Source organism: Ranitomeya variabilis, chromosome 1 (assembly GCF_051348905.1).
Source record: "Ranitomeya variabilis isolate aRanVar5 chromosome 1, aRanVar5.hap1, whole genome shotgun sequence".
NCBI classification, from domain to species: domain Eukaryota; kingdom Metazoa; phylum Chordata; class Amphibia; order Anura; family Dendrobatidae; genus Ranitomeya; species Ranitomeya variabilis.
The window spans coordinates 1,166,652,086-1,166,672,125 of NC_135232.1; the positions used below are offsets into that span (position 1 = coordinate 1,166,652,086).

The window sequence follows — 20,040 nt, forward strand, 5'->3', positions numbered from 1 at the left end:
TCATGTTTCTCATTAATGTCCACTCTGCACCCATCTTGACTAAAAAAAACAGAAATTTAGAAATTTTTGCAAATTTATTAAAAAAGAAAACCTGAAATCTCCCATGGTCATAAGTCTTCAGCCCCTTTGCTCAGACTCTCATATGTAAGTCCCATGCCGTCCACTTCCTTGTGATCCTCCTGGAGATGGTTCTCCTCCTTCACTGGAGTCCGGCCGTGTGTAATTACACGGATAGGACGTGATATAAGGCGCACACCGGTCTATAGAAGACCTCACCGCTCACCGTGCATGTCAGACCAGAGGAGGATCATTACAGAGGGCTGAATACTTCCCGCACCCAACATTACTATGATTACTGAAAATATTGTCCCTATAATAGTAGTAATAATATAGGAGGGGGAGTATTTATACAATACTAATAATAAAATACAGAAACGACAAAATCCCTATATCGCAAATAAAATAGTGGCGATAATACAAATTATCATCTTACGGAAACATAGTAATAATAATAAAACAGAAACAACATCACCCCCACGATCTGATAATTCAAATAGTTATTATAATTACATCGCCCCCTATAATAATCATACTAATAATTGTGTAACAGAAAATGTCTCCACCAATTACTAATTGGGGTACAAACTGAAGCTAATAATAATAATGATAATAATAATAGTGATAATAACATAAGACATACTGATAAGGAAATTATATGGTGAGCCCCAACGGGGACAGCGATAATGTCTGTAAAGTGCTGCGGAGTGAATGGCGCTATATAAGTGAGTAAAAGAAATAAGTAATAATAGTGATAATAATGATGATGGTATTAATAATAACGGAGGGGGTATTGCTGCTTTTGTTAGTCAGTATAACAGCGCTATCGTGACTTTCATTCTCGGATCCATCCTCGGTGTCGTATACATAATACTGACATTTATAAGAAATTATGGTCACAATGGAATTAACAGTAACAGTAGTGACAATAATGGTGATAGTAATGTCACTGGTGATCGGAGCAGGAGTGAGGGCTGATAATCAGGCGCTCATCTATCTAGGTTTTTCTTCTGTGGTTTCGTGGTTGGCATGACTTCTTACAAGCCTCGTTGCTTGTGCATTGTCTTTTACGTGTTCCTCTTCTGTTGTGTGATCTTCTCCTGCCAGTGACCCGGGGCCCGTGATGGATATTGCTCATTGCTAATGAGTCTGCTCCTCTCATCCTTTCTCTTGTCCAGTAGAAAAGGAGTTAAAGATTGACTCCCTCCCAGTGTGAGTATTGGGGGAGGCTGCTTTTTGGTCTTTGCCTCTGGTTTATGTGATTTCCAGGACAGACACATGAAACTCACAGTGATTATTGTGTGAGATGGCCCCAACTATCCAGAACTAGTGCACTGGACAGAGGAGCATGACCTACAAGATCTAACCCTGAGAGACGGACCTGATCCTGAGGGAAGGACATGACCCTGAGAGAAGAACCTGTTCCTGAGAGATGGACCTGACCACGAGAGATGGACCTGATCACAAGAGATGGACCTGACCCTGAGTGAAGGACAAGACCCAGTAGGAAGGACCTGACCCTGAGAAACACACCTGACCCTGAGGGAAGGATTTGATCCTGAGATAAGGACCTGACCATGAGGGAAGTACAACTATTATATTAAGAAACAGGACCTGAGACTATAGGAAGGAAGTAACTCTGAGGAAATGTATCAATGATATACAAAAGCAGCACTTGAACCTTCTGGAATACACAATTATTTATATAGGTAAAGAACCTGACCTGGTGGAGGACCTGACCTGATCTGACCCTGAAGGACCTTACCCTTGTGGCGGACAGTATTGGTAAAGAGGAGCAGAACCTGACTTTGATGGAGGACAGCAATGTTATAGATAAGATGTGTCCAGTCCTAGGTCACCTGTGGCCACATTTCAGTGAACAATATTAAGGACAATGTGAGGATCTGGAAAATAAAACCGTGAACAGGAGCATTCAGACCAAACATTTACATGACCTTAGAATCCAGTGATTATGAAGTACCAACCCCTCTCTGTCTCTCCACTGGTTCTCAACTCAGCCACAGCCCAACATGAAGCTCTTGTCCATGAAAATTTGGGGTTACATGAACAGGCTGTGACCTAGTTCTGTGATACTTGCTGGAGACTAAAGGAGAACCGGTCGGTTATTGAGACAGAAACACATTCAGGAACAGTAGGTTATATTAAGCCGCGCAGTCGCTAAACAATACCGAATAATGATGACATTGAAACCGAACCAAGCCAAGTGGTAAACGCTCCACCTCCAGGATGCTGTGGCTTCAGTCATTGTCCTGTAGAACAGTTGGTTCCCTGCATAGCTTTATAGTACAATGGAAACCCAAGAATGCTTCAAAAATTCTCCCGTGACCTCTATTAAAAGGTTTCCTCTGGACAATTAGGCCATTAAAAAGGTCTTTCAAGATTCTGGCCCAATCGAAAATACACACTATTCTGGAGGTAAGCTACACACGGTCGAGAGTAAGGCAGGATTATTGTGAAACGCAGAGTCACGGCTCATCTCCTCAGCCACGAACCCCAAGCTAAATCTGTACTCCATCGTTGACCTTCACAGAGGAGATCCCTGGCCTGCACCCAATGAGATCTTCACTACACATCATTAGCAGTATTAATCCCACCAAAATAATCCTGCAACTGAGTGGAGCAACTCTCTGCACCCCTGGACATCGTCATCTGCATTCTCACTATGTCCTAATCCCCCAACACTACACTTCTAAACTTTGTACGCATCCGGTGGTTCCATGGTATAGATGCCGTGCCAGCCCCAAACTTCCCACTTTTTCCAAGAAACCGTTTAGAGGTGTTAAAACATAGCGCAAAAAACCTTCATAGCTCAAACTTCATGGATGCTATGGACATGGCACAAAACTCTGCAAGTCACCATGAACCCATCAACTTTGGGATTGACCAGATCCTAAATAGCCCAGAGCAGACTGCAGGCTACCAGTATACAAGGACGGAGGAGCAGGAGCTTCAGGGAGCTGGAGCCTACAGCACCATGTTTGGTCCAGCCAGCTCTTCCTACAGCCTCAACATGAGGATGGACGTCAGTATGAATGTCAATGTCCGACAAGCAGGGGTGATAAGAGTGCCCGCTCACAGGCCGCTGCCGCAAGTGGCCCCTACACAAGGATCCCCAAACCTCCCCACAATGACAAGAATGTCAGGATTCTCTACAATCTCATTCCCATGGATGGAAACCAGCAAAAGACCCCCAAAGGAAAGGATGACAGGTGAATGGGGGAAAGAGGATGCAGGTGATGGACATACATACTGCTAATAAATGACTATATCGGGGTGTTATCTCCTGGAGTCGGGGGATTATATTCTGTATATATCGGGGTGTTATCTCCTGGAGTCGGAGGATTATATTCTGTATATATGAATATAGCGGGGTGTTATCTCCTGGAGTCGGGGGATTATATTCTGTATATATGATTATATCGGGGTGTTATCTCCTGGAGTCGGAGGATTATATTCTGTATATATGAATATATCGGGGTGTTATCTCCTGGAGTCGGGGTATTATATTCTGTATATATGAATATATCGGGTGTTATCTCCTGGAGTTGGGGGATTATATTCTGTATATATGAATATATCGGGGTGTTATCTCCTGGAGTCGGGGGATTATATTCTGTATATATCGGGGTGTTATCTCCTGGAGTCGGAGGATTATATTCTGTATATATGAATATATCGGGGTGTTATCTCCTGGAGTCGGGGGATTATATTCTGTATATATGAATATATCGGGGTGTTATCTCCTGGAGTCGGAGGATTATATTCTGTATATATGAATATATTGGGGTGTTATCTCCTGGAGTCGGAGGATTATATTCTGTATATATGAATATATCGGGGTGTTATCTCCTGGAGTCGGAGGATTATATTCTGTATATATGAATATATCGGGGTGTTATCTCCTGGAGTCGGAGGATTATATTCTGTATATATGAATATATCGGGGTGTTATCTCCTGGAGTCGGAGGATTATATTCTGTATATATGAATATATCGGGGTGTTATCTCCTGGAGTCGGGGGATTATATTCTGTATATATGAATATATCGGGGTGTTATCTCCTGGAGTCGGAGGATTATATTCTGTATATATGAATATATCGGGGTGATATCTCCTGGAGTCGGAGGATTATATTCTGTATATATGAATATATCGGGGTGTTATCTCCTGGAGTCGGGGGATTATATTCTGTATATATGAATATATCGGGGTGTTATCTCCTGGAGTCGGAGGATTATATTCTGTATATATGAATATATCGGGGTGTTATCTCCTGGAGTCGGGGGTTATATTCTGTATATATGAATATATCGGGGTGTTATCTCCTGGAGTCGGAGGATTATATTCTGTATATATGAATATATCGGGGTGTTATCTCCTGGAGTCGGAGGATTATATTCTGTATATATGAATATATCGGGGTGTTATCTCCTGGAGTCGGAGGATTATATTCTGTATATATGAATATATCGGGGTGTTATCTCCTGGAGTCGGAGGATTATATTCTGTATATATGTATATATCGGGTGTTATCTCCTGGAGTCGGGGGATTATATTCTGTATATATGAATATATCGGGTGTTATCTCCTGGAGTCGGAGGATTATATTCTGTATATATGAATATATCGGGTGTTATCTCCTGGAGTCGGGGGATTATATTCTGTATATATGAATATATCGGGTGTTATCTCCTGGAGTCGGAGGATTATATTCTGTATATATGTATATATCGGGGTGTTATCTCCTGGAGTCGGAGGATTATATTCTGTATATATGAATATATCGGGGTGTTATCTCCTGGAGTCGGAGGATTATATTCTGTATATATGAATATATCGGGGTGTTATCTCCTGGAGTCGGGGGATTATATTCTGTATATATGAATATATCGGGGTGTTATCTCCTGGAGTCGGAGGATTATATTCTGTATATATGAATATATCGGGGTGTTATCTCCTGGAGTCGGAGGATTATATTCTGTATATATGAATATATCGGGGTGTTATCTCCTGGAGTCGGGGGATTATATTCTGTATATATGAATATATCGGGGTGTTATCTCCTGGAGTCGGAGGATTATATTCTGTATATATGAATATATCGGGGTGTTATCTCCTGGAGTCGGAGGATTATATTCTGTATATATGAATATATCGGGGTGTTATCTCCTGGAGTCGGAGGATTATATTCTGTATATATGAATATATCGGGGTGTTATCTCCTGGAGTCGGGGGATTATATTCTGTATATTTGAATATATCGGGGTGTTATCTCCTGGAGTCGGAGGATTATATTCTGTATATATGAATATATCGGGGTGTTATCTCCTGGAGTCGGAGGATTATATTCTGTATATATGAATATATCGGGTGTTATCTCCTGGAGTCGGAGGATTATATTTTGTATATATGAATATATCGGGGTGTTATCTCCTGGAGTCGGAGGATTATATTCTGTATATATGAATATATCGGGGTGTTATCTCCTGGAGTCGGAGGATTATATTCTGTATATATGAATATATCGGGGTGTTATCTCCTGGAGTCGGAGGATTATATTCTGTATATATGAATATATCGGGGTGTTATCTCCTGGAGTCGGGGGATTATATTCTGTATATATGAATATATCGGGGTGTTATCTCCTGGAGTCGGGGGATTATATTCTGTATATATGAATATATCGGGTGTTATCTCCTGGAGTCGGGGGATTATATTCTGTATATATGAATATATCGGGGTGTTATCTCCTGGAGTCGGAGGATTATATTCTGTATATATGAATATATTGGGGTGTTATCTCCTGGAGTCGGAGGATTATATTCTGTATATATGAATATATCGGGGTGTTATCTCCTGGAGTCGGGGGATTATATTCTGTATATATGAATATATCGGGGTGTTATTTCCTGGAGTCGGAGGATTATATTCTGTATATATGAATATATCGGGGTGTTATCTCCTGGAGTCGGGGGATTATATTCTGTATATATGAATATATCGGGTGTTATCTCCTGGAGTCGGAGGATTATATTCTGTATATATGAATATATCGGGGTGTTATCTCCTGGAGTCGGGGGATTATATTCTGTATATATGAATATATCGGGGTGTTATCTCCTGGAGTCGGGGGATTATATTCTGTATATATGAATATATCGGGGTGTTATCTCCTGGAGTCGGAGGATTATATTCTGTATATATAAATATATCGGGGTGTTATCTCCTGGAGTCGGAGGATTATATTCTGTATATATGAATATATCGGGGTGTTATCTCCTGGAGTCGGATGATTATATTCTGTATATATGATTATATCGGGTGTTATCTCCTGGAGTCGGGGGGATTATATTCTGTATATATGAATATATCGGGGTGTTATCTCCTGGAGTCGGGGGATTATATTCTGTATATATGAATATATCGGGTGTTATCTCCTGGAGTCGGAGGATTATATTCTGTATATATGAATATATCGGGGTGTTATCTCCTGGAGTCGGGGGATTATATTCTGTATATATGTATATATCAGGGTGTTATCTCCTGGAGTCGGGGGATTATATTCTGTATATATGAATATATCGGGGTGTTATCTCCTGGAGTCGGAGGATTATATTCTGTATATATGAATATATCGGGGTGTTATCTCCTGGAGTCGGGGGATTATATTCTGTATATATGAATATATCGGGTGTTATCTCCTGGAGTCGGGGGATTATATTCTGTATATATGAATATATCGGGGTGTTATCTCCTGGAGTCGGGGGATTATATTCTGTATATATGAATATATCGGGGTGTTATCTCCTGGAGTCGGAGGATTATATTCTGTATATATCGGGGTGTTATCTCCTGGAGTCGGGGGATTATATTCTGTATATATGAATATAGCGGGGTGTTATCTCCTGGAGTCGGGGGATTATATTCTGTATATATGAATATATCGGGGTGTTATCTCCTGGAGTCGGGGGATTATATTCTGTATATATGAATATATCGGGTGTTATCTCCTGGAGTCGGAGGATTATATTCTGTATATATGAATATATCGGGGTGTTATCTCCTGGAGTCGGGGGATTATATTCTGTATATATGAATATATCTGGGTGTTATCTCCTGGAGTCGGAGGATTATATTCTGTATATATGAATATATCGGGGTAATATCTCCTGGAGTCGGAGGATTATATTCTGTATATATGAATATATCGGGGTGTTATCTCCTGGAGTCGGGGGATTATATTCTGTATATATGAATATATCGGGTGTTATCTCCTGGAGTCGGGGGATTATATTCTGTATATATGAATATATCGGGGTGTTATCTCCTGGAGTCGGGGGGATTATATTCTGTATATATGAATATATCGGGGGATATCTCCTGGAGTCGGGGGATTATATTCTGTATATATGAATATATCGGGGTGTTATCTCCTGGAGTCGGAGGATTATATTCTGTATATATGAATATATCTGGGTGTTATCTCCTGGAGTCGGGGGATTATATTCTGTATATATGAATATATCGGGTGTTATCTCCTGGAGTCGGGGATTATATTCTGTATATATGAATATATCGGGTGTTATCTCCTGGAGTCGGAGGATTATATTCTGTATATATGAATATATCGGGGTGTTATCTCCTGGAGTCGGGGATTATATTCTGTATATATGAATATATCGGGTGTTATCTCCTGGAGTCGGGGGATTATATTCTGTATATATGAATATATCGGGGTGTTATCTCCTGGAGTCGGAGGATTATATTCTGTATATATGAATATATCGGGGTGTTATCTCCTGGAGTCGGAGGATTATATTCTGTATATATGAATATATCGGGGTGTTATCTCCTGGAGTCGGGGGATTATATTCTGTATATATGAATATATCGGGGTGTTATCTCCTGGAGTCGGGGGATTATATTCTGTATATATGAATATATCGGGGTGTTATCTCCTGGAGTCGGAGGATTATATTCTGTATATATGAATATATCGGGGTGTTATCTCCTGGAGTCGGAGGATTATATTCTGTATATATGAATATATCGGGTGTTATCTCCTGGAGTCGGGGGATTATATTCTGTATATATGAATATATCGGGGTGTTATCTCCTGGAGTCGGGGGGATTATATTCTGTATATATGAATATATCGGGTGTTATCTCCTGGAGTCGGAGGATTATATTCTGTATATATGAATACATCGGGGTGATATCTCCTGGAGTCGGAGGATTATATTCTGTATATATCGGGGTGTTATCTCCTGGAGTCGGAGGATTATATTCTGTATATATGAATATATCGGGGTGTTATCTCCTGGAGTCGGAGGATTATATTCTGTATATATGAATATATCGGGTGTTATCTCCTGGAGTCGGAGGATTATATTCTGTATATATGAATATATCGGGGTGTTATCTCCTGGAGTCGGGGGATTATATTCTGTATATATGTATATATCGGGGTGTTATCTCCTGGAGTCGGAGGATTATATTCTGTATATATGAATATATCGGGGTGTTATCTCCTGGAGTCGGAGGATTATATTCTGTATATATGAATATATCGGGGTGTTATCTCCTGGAGTCGGAGGATTATATTCTGTATATATGAATATATCGGGGTGTTATCTCCTGGAGTCGGGGGATTATATTCTGTATATATGAATATATCGGGGTGTTATCTCCTGGAGTCGGGGGATTATATTCTGTATATATGAATATATCGGGGTGTTATCTCCTGTAGTCGGGGGATTATATTCTGTATATATGAATATATCGGGTGTTATCTCCTGGAGTCGGGGGACTATGTTCTGTATATATGAATATATCGGGTGTTATCTCCTGGAGTCGGGGGATTATATTCTGTATATATGAATATATCGGGGTGTTATCTCCTGGAGTCGGGGATTATATTCTGTATATATGAATATATCGGGTGTTATCTCCTGGAGTCGGAGGATTATATTCTGTATATATGAATATATCGGGGTGTTATCTCCTGGAGTCGGGGGATTATATTCTGTATATATGAATATATCGGGGTGTTATCTCCTGGAGTCGGGGGATTATATTCTGTATATATGAATATATCGGGGTGTTATCTCCTGGAGTCGGAGGATTATATTCTGTATATATGAATATATCGGGGTGTTATCTCCTGGAGTCGGAGGATTATATTCTGTATATATGAATATATCGGGGTGTTATCTCCTGGAGTCGGGGGATTATATTCTGTATATATGAATATATCGGGGTGTTATCTCCTGGAGTCGGGGGATTATATTCTGTATATATGAATATATCGGGGTGTTATCTCCTGGAGTCGGAGGATTATATTCTGTATATATGAATATATCGGGGTGTTATCTCCTGGAGTCGGAGGATTATATTCTGTATATATGAATATATCGGGTGTTATCTCCTGGAGTCGGGGGATTATATTCTGTATATATGAATATATCGGGGTGTTATCTCCTGGAGTCGGGGGGATTATATTCTGTATATATGAATATATCGGGTGTTATCTCCTGGAGTCGGAGGATTATATTCTGTATATATGAATACATCGGGGTGATATCTCCTGGAGTCGGAGGATTATATTCTGTATATATCGGGGTGTTATCTCCTGGAGTCGGGGGATTATATTCTGTATATATGAATATATCGGGTGTTATCTCCTGGAGTCGGAGGATTATATTCTGTATATATGAATATATCGGGGTGTTATCTCCTGGAGTCGGAGGATTATATTCTGTATATATGAATATATCGGGTGTTATCTCCTGGAGTCGGAGGATTATATTCTGTATATATGAATATATCGGGGTGTTATCTCCTGGAGTCGGGGGATTATATTCTGTATATATGTATATATCGGGGTGTTATCTCCTGGAGTCGGAGGATTATATTCTGTATATATGAATATATCGGGGTGTTATCTCCTGGAGTCGGAGGATTATATTCTGTATATATGAATATATCGGGGTGTTATCTCCTGGAGTCGGAGGATTATATTCTGTATATATGAATATATCGGGGTGTTATCTCCTGGAGTCGGGGGATTATATTCTGTATATATGAATATATCGGGGTGTTATCTCCTGGAGTCGGGGGATTATATTCTGTATATATGAATATATCGGGGTGTTATCTCCTGTAGTCGGGGGATTATATTCTGTATATATGAATATATCGGGTGTTATCTCCTGGAGTCGGGGGACTATGTTCTGTATATATGAATATCGGGTGTTATCTCCTGGAGTCGGGGGATTATATTCTGTATATATGAATATATCGGGGTGTTATCTCCTGGAGTCGGGGGATTATATTCTGTATATATGAATATATCGGGGTGTTATCTCCTGGAGTCGGGGGATTATATTCTGTATATATGAATATATCGGGGTGTTATCTCCTGGAGTTGGAGGATTATATTCTGTACATATGAATATATCGGGGTGTTATCTCCTGGAGTCGGAGGATTATATTCTGTATATATGAATATATCGGGTGTTATCTCCTGGAGTCGGAGGATTATATTCTGTATATATGAATATATCGGGGTGTTATCTCCTGGAGTCGGGGGATTATATTCTGTATATATGAATATATCGGGGTGTTATCTCCTGGAGTCGGAGGATTATATTCTGTATATATGAATATAGCGGGGTGTTATCTCCTGGAGTCGGAGGATTATATTCTGTACATATGAATATATCGGGGTGTTATCTCCTGGAGTCGGAGGATTATATTCTGTATATATGAATATATCGGGGTGTTATCTCCTGGAGTCGGAGGATTATATTCTGTATATATGAATATATCGGGGTGTTATCTCCTGGAGTCGGGGGATTATATTCTGTATATATGAATATATCGGGGTGTTATCTCCTGGAGTCGGGGGATTATATTCTGTATATATGAATATATCGGGGTGTTATCTCCTGGAGTCGGGGGATTATATTCTGTATATATGAATATATCGGGGTGTTATCTCCTGGAGTCGGGGGATTATATTCTGTATATATGAATATATCGGGGTGTTATCTCCTGGAGTCGGGGGATTATATTCTGTATATATGAATATATCGGGTGTTATCTCCTGGAGTCGGGGGATTATATTCTGTATATATGAATATATCGGGTGTTATCTCCTGAAGTCGGAGGATTATATTCTGTATATATGAATATATCGGGGTGTTATCTCCTGGAGTCGGGGGATTATATTCTGTATATATGAATATATCGGGGTGTTATCTCCTGGAGTCGGGGGATTATATTCTGTATATATGAATATATCGGGTGTTATCTCCTGGAGTCGGGGGATTATATTCTGTATATATGAATATATCGGGGTGTTATCTCCTGGAGTCGGAGGATTATATTCTGTATATATGAATATATCGGGGTGTTATCTCCTGGAGTCGGGGGGATTATATTCTGTATATATGAATATATCGGGGTGATATCTCCTGGAGTCGGAGGATTATATTCTGTATATATGAATATATCGGGTGTTATCTCCTGGAGTCGGGGGATTATATTCTGTATATATGAATATATCGGGGTGTTATCTCCTGGAGTCGGGGGATTATATTCTGTATATATGAATATATCGGGGTGTTATCTCCTGGAGTCGGAGGATTATATTCTGTATATATGAATATATCGGGGTGTTATCTCCTGGAGTCGGAGGATTATATTCTGTATATATGAATATATCGGGGTGTTATCTCCTGGAGTCGGAGGATTATATTCTGTATATATCGGGGTGTTATCTCCTGGAGTCGGGGGATTATATTCTGTATATATGAATATATCGGGTGTTATCTCCTGGAGTCGGAGGATTATATTCTGTATATATGAATATATCGGGTGTTATCTCCTGGAGTCGGAGGATTATATTCTGTATATATGAATATATCGGGGTGTTATCTCCTGGAGTCGGAGGATTATATTCTGTATATATGAATATATCGGGGTGTTATCTCCTGGAGTCGGAGGATTATATTCTGTATATATGAATATATCGGGGTGTTATCTCCTGGAGTCGGGGGATTATATTCTGTATATATGAATATATCGGGGTGTTATGTCCTGGAGTCGGGGGATTATATTCTGTATATATGAATATATCGGGTGTTATCTCCTGGAGTCGGGGGATTATATTCTGTATATATGAATATATCGGGGTGTTATCTCCTGGAGTCGGGGGGATTATATTCTGTATATATGAATATATCGGGGTGTTATCTCCTGTAGTCGGAGGATTATATTCTGTATATATGAATATATCGGGGTGTTATCTCCTGGAGTCGGGGGATTATATTCTGTATATATGAATATATCGGGTGTTATCTCCTGGAGTCGGAGGATTATATTCTGTATATATGAATATATCGGGTGTTATCTCCTGGAGTCGGGGGATTATATTCTGTATATATGAATATATCGGGTGTTATCTCCAGGAGTCGGGGGATTATATTCTGTATATATGAATATATCGGGGTGTTATCTCCTGGAGTCGGGGGATTATATTCTGTACATATGAATATATCGGGGTGTTATCTCCTGGAGTCGGAGGATTATATTCTGTATATATGAATATATCGGGTGTTATCTCCTGGAGTCGGAGGATTATATTCTGTATATATGAATATATCGGGGTGTTATCTCCTGGAGTCGGAGGATTATATTCTGTATATATGAATATATCGGGGTGTTATCTCCTGGAGTCGGGGGATTATATTCTGTATATATGAATATATCGGGGTGTTATCTCCTGGAGTCGGGGGATTATATTCTGTATATATGAATATATCGGGGTGTTATCTCCTGGAGTCGGGGGATTATATTCTGTATATATCGGGGTGTTATCTCCTGGAGTCTGAGGATTATATTCTGTATATATGAATATATCGGGTGTTATCTCCTGGAGTCGGGGGATTATATTCTGTATATATGAATATATCGGGTGTTATCTCCTGGAGTCGGGGGATTATATTCTGTATATATGAATATATCGGGTGTTATCTCCTGGAGTCGGGGGATTATATTCTGTATATATGAATATATCGGGGTGTTATCTCCTGGAGTCGGAGGATTATATTCTGTATATATGAATATATCGGGTGATATCTCCTGGAGTCGGAGGATTATATTCTGTATATATGAATATATCGGGTGATATCTCCTGGAGTCGGGGGATTATATTCTGTATATATCGGGGTGTTATCTCCTGGAGTCGGAGGATTATATTCTGTATATATGAATATATCGGGGTGTTATCTCCTGGAGTCGGAGGATTATATTCAGTATATATCGGGGTGTTATCTCCTGGAGTCGGGGGATTATATTCTGTATATATGAATATATCGGGGTGTTATTTCCTGGAGTCGGAGGATTATATTCTGTATATATGAATATATCGGGGTGTTATCTCCTGGAGTCGGAGGATTATATTCAGTATATATCGGGGTGTTATCTCCTGGAGTCGGGGGATTATATTCTGTATATATGAATATATCGGGGTGTTATCTCCTGGAGTCGGGGGATTATATTCTGTATATATGAATATATCGGGGTGTTATCTCCTGGAGTCGGAGGATTATATTCAGTATATATCGGGGTGTTATCTCCTGGAGTCGGGGGATTATATTCTGTATATATGAATATATCGGGGTGTTATCTCCTGGAGTCGGGGGATTATATTCTGTATATATGAATATATCGGGTGTTATCTCCTGGAGTCGGGGGATTATATTCTGTATATATGAATATATCGGGGTGTTATCTCCTGGAGTCGGGGGATTATATTCTGTATATATGAATATATCGGGGTGTTATCTCCTGGAGTCGGGGGATTATATTCTGTATATATCGGGGTGTTATCTCCTGGAGTCGGAGGATTATATTCTGTATATATGAATATATCGGGTGTTATCTCCTGGAGTCGGGGGATTATATTCTGTATATATGAATATATCGGGGTGATATCTCCTGGAGTCGGAGGATTATATTCTGTATATATGAATATATCGGGTGATATCTCCTGGAGTCGGAGGATTATATTCTGTATATATGAATATATCGGGGTGATATCTCCTGGAGTCGGGGGATTATATTCTGTATATATGAATATATCGGGGTGTTATCTCCTGGAGTCGGAGGATTATATTCTGTATATATGAATATATCGGGGTGTTATCTCCTGGAGTCGGGGGATTATATTCTGTATATATGAATATATCGGGGTGTTATCTCCTGGAGTCGGGGGATTATATTCTGTATATATGAATATATCGGGTGTTATCTCCTGGAGTCGGATGATTATATTCTGTATATATGAATATATCGGGGTGTTATGTCCTGGAGTCGGGGGATTATATTCTGTATATATGAATATATCGGGTGTTATCTCCTGGAGTCGGAGGATTATATTCTGTATATATGAATATATCGGGGTGTTATCTCCTGGAGTCGGGGGATTATATTCTGTATATATGAATATATCGGGGTGTTATCTCCTGGAGTCGGGGGATTATATTCTGTATATATGAATATATCGGGTGTTATCTCCTGGAGTCCGAGGATTATATTCTGTATATATGAATATATCGGGGTGTTATCTCCTGGAGTCGGAGGATTATATTCTGTATATATGAATATATCGGGGTGTTATCTCCTGGAGTCGGAGGATTATATTCTGTATATATGAATATATCGGGGTGTTATCTCCTGGAGTCGGGGGGATTATATTCTGTATATATGAATATATCGGGGTGTTATCTCCTGGAGTCGGGGGATTATATTCTGTATATATGAATATATCGGGTGTTATCTCCTGGAGTCGGGGGATTATATTCTGTATATATGAATATATCGGGGTGTTATGTCCTGGAGTCGGAGGATTATATTCTGTATATATGAATATATCGGGGTGTTATCTCCTGGAGTCGGGGGATTATATTCTGTATATATGAATATATCGGGGTGTTATCTCCTGGAGTCGGGGGATTATATTCTGTATATATGAATATATCGGGTGTTATCTCCTGGAGTCGGAGGATTATATTCTGTATATATGAATATATCGGGTGTTATCTCCTGGAGTCGGAGGATTATATTCTGTATATATGAATATATCGGGGTGTTATCTCCTGGAGTCGGGGGATTATATTCTGTATATATGAATATATCGGGGTGTTATCTCCTGGAGTCGGGGGATTATATTCTGTATATATGAATATATCGGGTGTTATCTCCTGGAGTCGGAGGATTATATTCTGTATATATGAATATATCGGGTGTTATCTCCTGGAGTCGGAGGATTACATTCTGTATATATGAATATATCGGGTGTTATCTCCTGGAGTCGGAGGATTATATTCTGTATATATGAATATATCGGGGTGTTATCTCCTGGAGTCGGGGGATTATATTCTGTATATATGAATATATCGGGTGTTATCTCCTGGAGTCGGAGGATTATATTCTGTATATATGAATATATCGGGGTGTTATCTCCTGGAGTCGGGGGGATTATATTCTGTATATATGAATATATCGGGGTGTTATCTCCTGGAGTCGGAGGATTATATTCTGTATATATGAATATATCGGGGTGTTATCTCCTGGAGTCGGAGGATTATATTCTGTATATATGAATATATCGGGGTGTTATCTCCTGGAGTCGGAGGATTATATTCTGTATATATGAATATATCGGGGTGTTATCTCCTGGAGTCGGGGGATTATATTCTGTATATATGAATATATCGGGGTGTTATCTCCTGGAGTCGGAGGATTATATTCTGTATATATGAATATATCGGGGTGTTATCTCCTGGAGTCGGGGGATTATATTCTGTATATATGTATATATCGGGGTGTTATCTCCTGGAGTCGGAGGATTATATTCTGTATATATGAATATATCGGGGTGATATCTCCTGGAGTCGGAGGATTATATTCTGTATATATGAATATATCGGGTGATATCTCCTGGAGTCGGAGGATTATATTCTGTATATTTGAATATATCGGGGTGATATCTCCTGGAGTCGGGGGATTATATTCTGTATATATGAATATATCGGGGTGTTATCTCCTGGAGTCGGAGGATTATATTCTGTATATATGAATATATCGGGGTGTTATCTCCTGGAGTCGGGGGATTATATTCTGTATATATGTATATATCGGGGTGTTATCTCCTGGAGTCGGAGGATTATATTCTGTATATATGAATATATCGGGGTGATATCTCCTGGAGTCGGGGGATTATATTCTGTATATATGAATATATCGGGTGTTATCTCCTGGAGTCGGGGGATTATATTCTGTATATATGAATATATCGGGTGTTATCTCCTGGAGTCGGAGGATTATATTCTATATATATCGGGGTGTTATCTCCTGGAGTCGGAGGATTATATTCTGTATATATGAATATATCGGGTGTTATCTCCTGGAGTCGGGGGATTATATTCTGTATATATGAATATATCGGGTGTTATCTCCTGGAGTCGGAGGATTATATTCTGTATATATGAATATATCGGGGTGTTATCTCCTGGAGTCGGAGGATTATATTCTGTATATATGAATATATCGGGGTGTTATCTCCTGGAGTCGGGGGATTATATTCTGTATATATGAATATATCGGGTGTTATCTCCTGGAGTCGGGGGATTATATTCTGTATATATGAATATATCGGGGTGTTATCTCCTGGAGTCGGAGGATTATATTCTGTATATATGAATATATCGGGGTGTTATCTCCTGGAGTCGGGGGATTATATTCTGTATATATGAATATATCGGGGTGTTATCTCCAGGAGTCGGGGGATTATATTCTGTACATATGAATATATCGGGGTGTTATCTCCTGGAGTCGGAGGATTATATTCTGTATATATGAATATATCGGGGTCTTATCTCCTGGAGTCGGGGGATTATATTCTGTATATATGAATATATCGGGTGTTATCTCCTGGAGTCGGAGGATTATATTCTGTATATATGAATATATCGGGGTGTTATCTCCTGGAGTCGGAGGATTATATTCTGTATATATGAATATATCGGGTGTTATCTCCTGGAGTCGGAGGATTATATTCTGTATATATGAATATATCGGGTGTTATCTCCTGGAGTCGGAGGATTATATTCTGTATATATGAATATATCGGGTGTTATCTCCTGGAGTCCGAGGATTATATTCTGTATATATGAATATATCGGGGTGTTATCTCATGGAGTCGGAGGATTATATTCTGTATATATGAATATATCGGGGTGTTATCTCCTGGAGTCGGGGGATTATATTCTGTATATATGATTATATCGGGGTGTTATCTCCTGGAGTCGGAGGATTATATTCTGTATATATGAGTATATCGGGGTGTTATCTCCTGGAGTCGGGGGATTATATTCTGTATATATGAATATATCGGGTGTTATCTCCTGGAGTCGGAGGATTATATTCTGTATATATGAATATATCGGGTGTTATCTCCTGGAGTCGGGGGATTATATTCTGTATATATGAATATATCGGGGTGTTATCTCCTGTAGTCGGAGGATTATATTCTGTATATATGTATATATCGGGGTGTTATCTCCTGGAGTCGGAGGATTATATTCTGTATATATGAATATATCGGGTGTTATCTCCTGGAGTCGGGGGATTATATTCTGTATATATGAATATATCGGGGTGTTATCTCCTGGAGTCGGGGGATTATATTCTGTATATATGAATATATCGGGGTGTTATCTCCTGGAGTCGGGGGATTATATTCTGTATATATGAATATATCGGGGTGTTATCTCCTGGAGTCGGGGGATTATATTCTGTATATATGAATATATCGGGGTGTTATCTCCTGGAGTCGCAGGATTATATTCTGTATATATGAATATATCGGGTGTTATCTCCTGGAGTCGGAGGATTATATTCTGTATATATGAATATATCGGGTGTTATCTCCTGGAGTCGGGGGATTATATTCTGTATATATGAATATATCGGGGTGTTATCTTCTGGAGTCCGAGGATTATATTCTGTATATATGAATATATCGGGGTGTTATCTCATGGAGTCGGAGGATTATATTCTGTATATATGAATATATCGGGGTGTTATCTCCTGGAGTCGGAGGATTATATTCTGTATATATGAATATATCGGGGTGTTATCTCCTGGAGTCGGGGGATTATATTCTGTATATATGAATATATCGGGGTGTTATCTCCTGGAGTCGGGGGATTATATTCTGTATATATGAATATATCGGGTGTTATCTCCTGGAGTCGGAGGATTATATTCTGTATATATGAATATATCGGGGTGTTATCTCCTGTAGTCGGAGGATTATATTCTGTATATATGAATATATCGGGGTGTTATCTCCTGGAGTCGGGGGATTATATTCTGTATATATGAATATATCGGGTGTTATCTCCTGGAGTCGGAGGTTTATATTCTGTATATATGAATATATCGGGGTGTTATCTCCTGGAGTCAGGGGATTATATTCTGTATATATGAATATATCGGGTGTTATCTCCTGGAGTCGGAGGATTATATTCTGTATATATGAATATATCGGGTGTTATCTCCTGGAGTCGGAGGATTATATTCTGTATATATGAATATATCTGGGTGTTATCTCCTGGAGTCGGAGGATTATATTCTGTATATATGAATATATCGGGGTGTTATCTCCTGGAGTCGGAGGATTATATTCTGTATATATGAATATAGCGGGGTGTTATCTCCTGGAGTCGGAGGATTATATTCTGTATATATGAATATATCGGGGTGTTATCTCCTGGAGTCGGGGGATTATATTCTGTATATATGAATATATCGGGTGTTATCTCCTGGAGTCGGGGGATTATATTCTGTATATATGAATATATCGGGGTGTTACCTCCTGGAGTCGGGGGATTATATTCTGTATATATGAATATATCGGGTGTTATCTCCTGGAGTCGGGGGATTATATTCTGTATATATGAATATATCGGGGTGTTATCTCCTGGAGTCGGAGGATTATATTCTGTATATATGAATATATCGGGGTGTTATCTCCTGGAGTCGGGGGATTATATTCTGTATATATGAATATATCGGGGTGTTATCTCCTGGAGTCGGAGGATTATATTCTGTATATATGAATATATCGGGGTGTTATCTCCTGGAGTCGGGGGATTATATTCTGTATATATGAATATATCGGGGTGTTATCTCCTGGAGTCGGAGGATTATATTCTGTATATATGAATATATCGGGGTGTTATCTCCTGGAGTCGGGGGATTATATTCTGTATATATGAATATATCGGGGTGTTATCTCCTGGAGTCGGAGGATTATATTCTGTATATATGAATATATCGGGGTGTTATCTCCTGGAGTCGGGGGATTATATTCTGTATATATGAATATATCGGGTGTTATCTCCTGGAGTCGGAGGATTATATTCTGTATATATGAATATATCGGGGTGTTATCTCCTGGAGTCGGGGGATTATATTCTGTATATATGAATATATCGGGTGTTATCTCCTGGAGTCGGAGGATTATATTCTGTATATATGAATATATCTGGGTGTTATCTCCTGGAGTCGGGGGATTATATTCTGTATATATGAATATATCGGGTGTTATCTCCTGGAGTCGGAGGATTATATTCTGTATATATGAATATATCGGGTGTTATCTCCTGGAGTCGGAGGATTATATTCTGTATATATGAATATATCGGGGTGTTATCTCCTGGAGTCGGAGGATTATATTCTGTATATATGAATATATCGGGTGTTATCTCCTGGAGTCGGAGGATTATATTCTGTATATATGAATATATCGGGTGTTATCTCCTGGAGTCGGAGGATTATATTCTGTATATATGAATATATCGGGGTGTTATCTCCTGGAGTCGGAGG

The 20,040-nt window shown here is 39.3% G+C and overlaps 1 protein-coding gene across 1 annotated transcript in view; it reads left to right on the forward strand.

Moving 5' to 3' along the window:
- Positions 1–1,354: 1,354 nt before the first annotated feature.
- TLX2 (T cell leukemia homeobox 2) overlaps positions 1,355–20,040 on the forward strand; it is a 171,863-nt gene continuing 153,177 nt past the window's right edge. Inside the window, exon 1 of the mRNA XM_077280476.1 lies at positions 1,355–3,287. Within this exon, the coding sequence (XP_077136591.1) occupies positions 2,897–3,287 (391 nt within the window). The 5' untranslated portion in view covers positions 1,355–2,896. The remainder of the gene's footprint in view (positions 3,288–20,040) is intronic.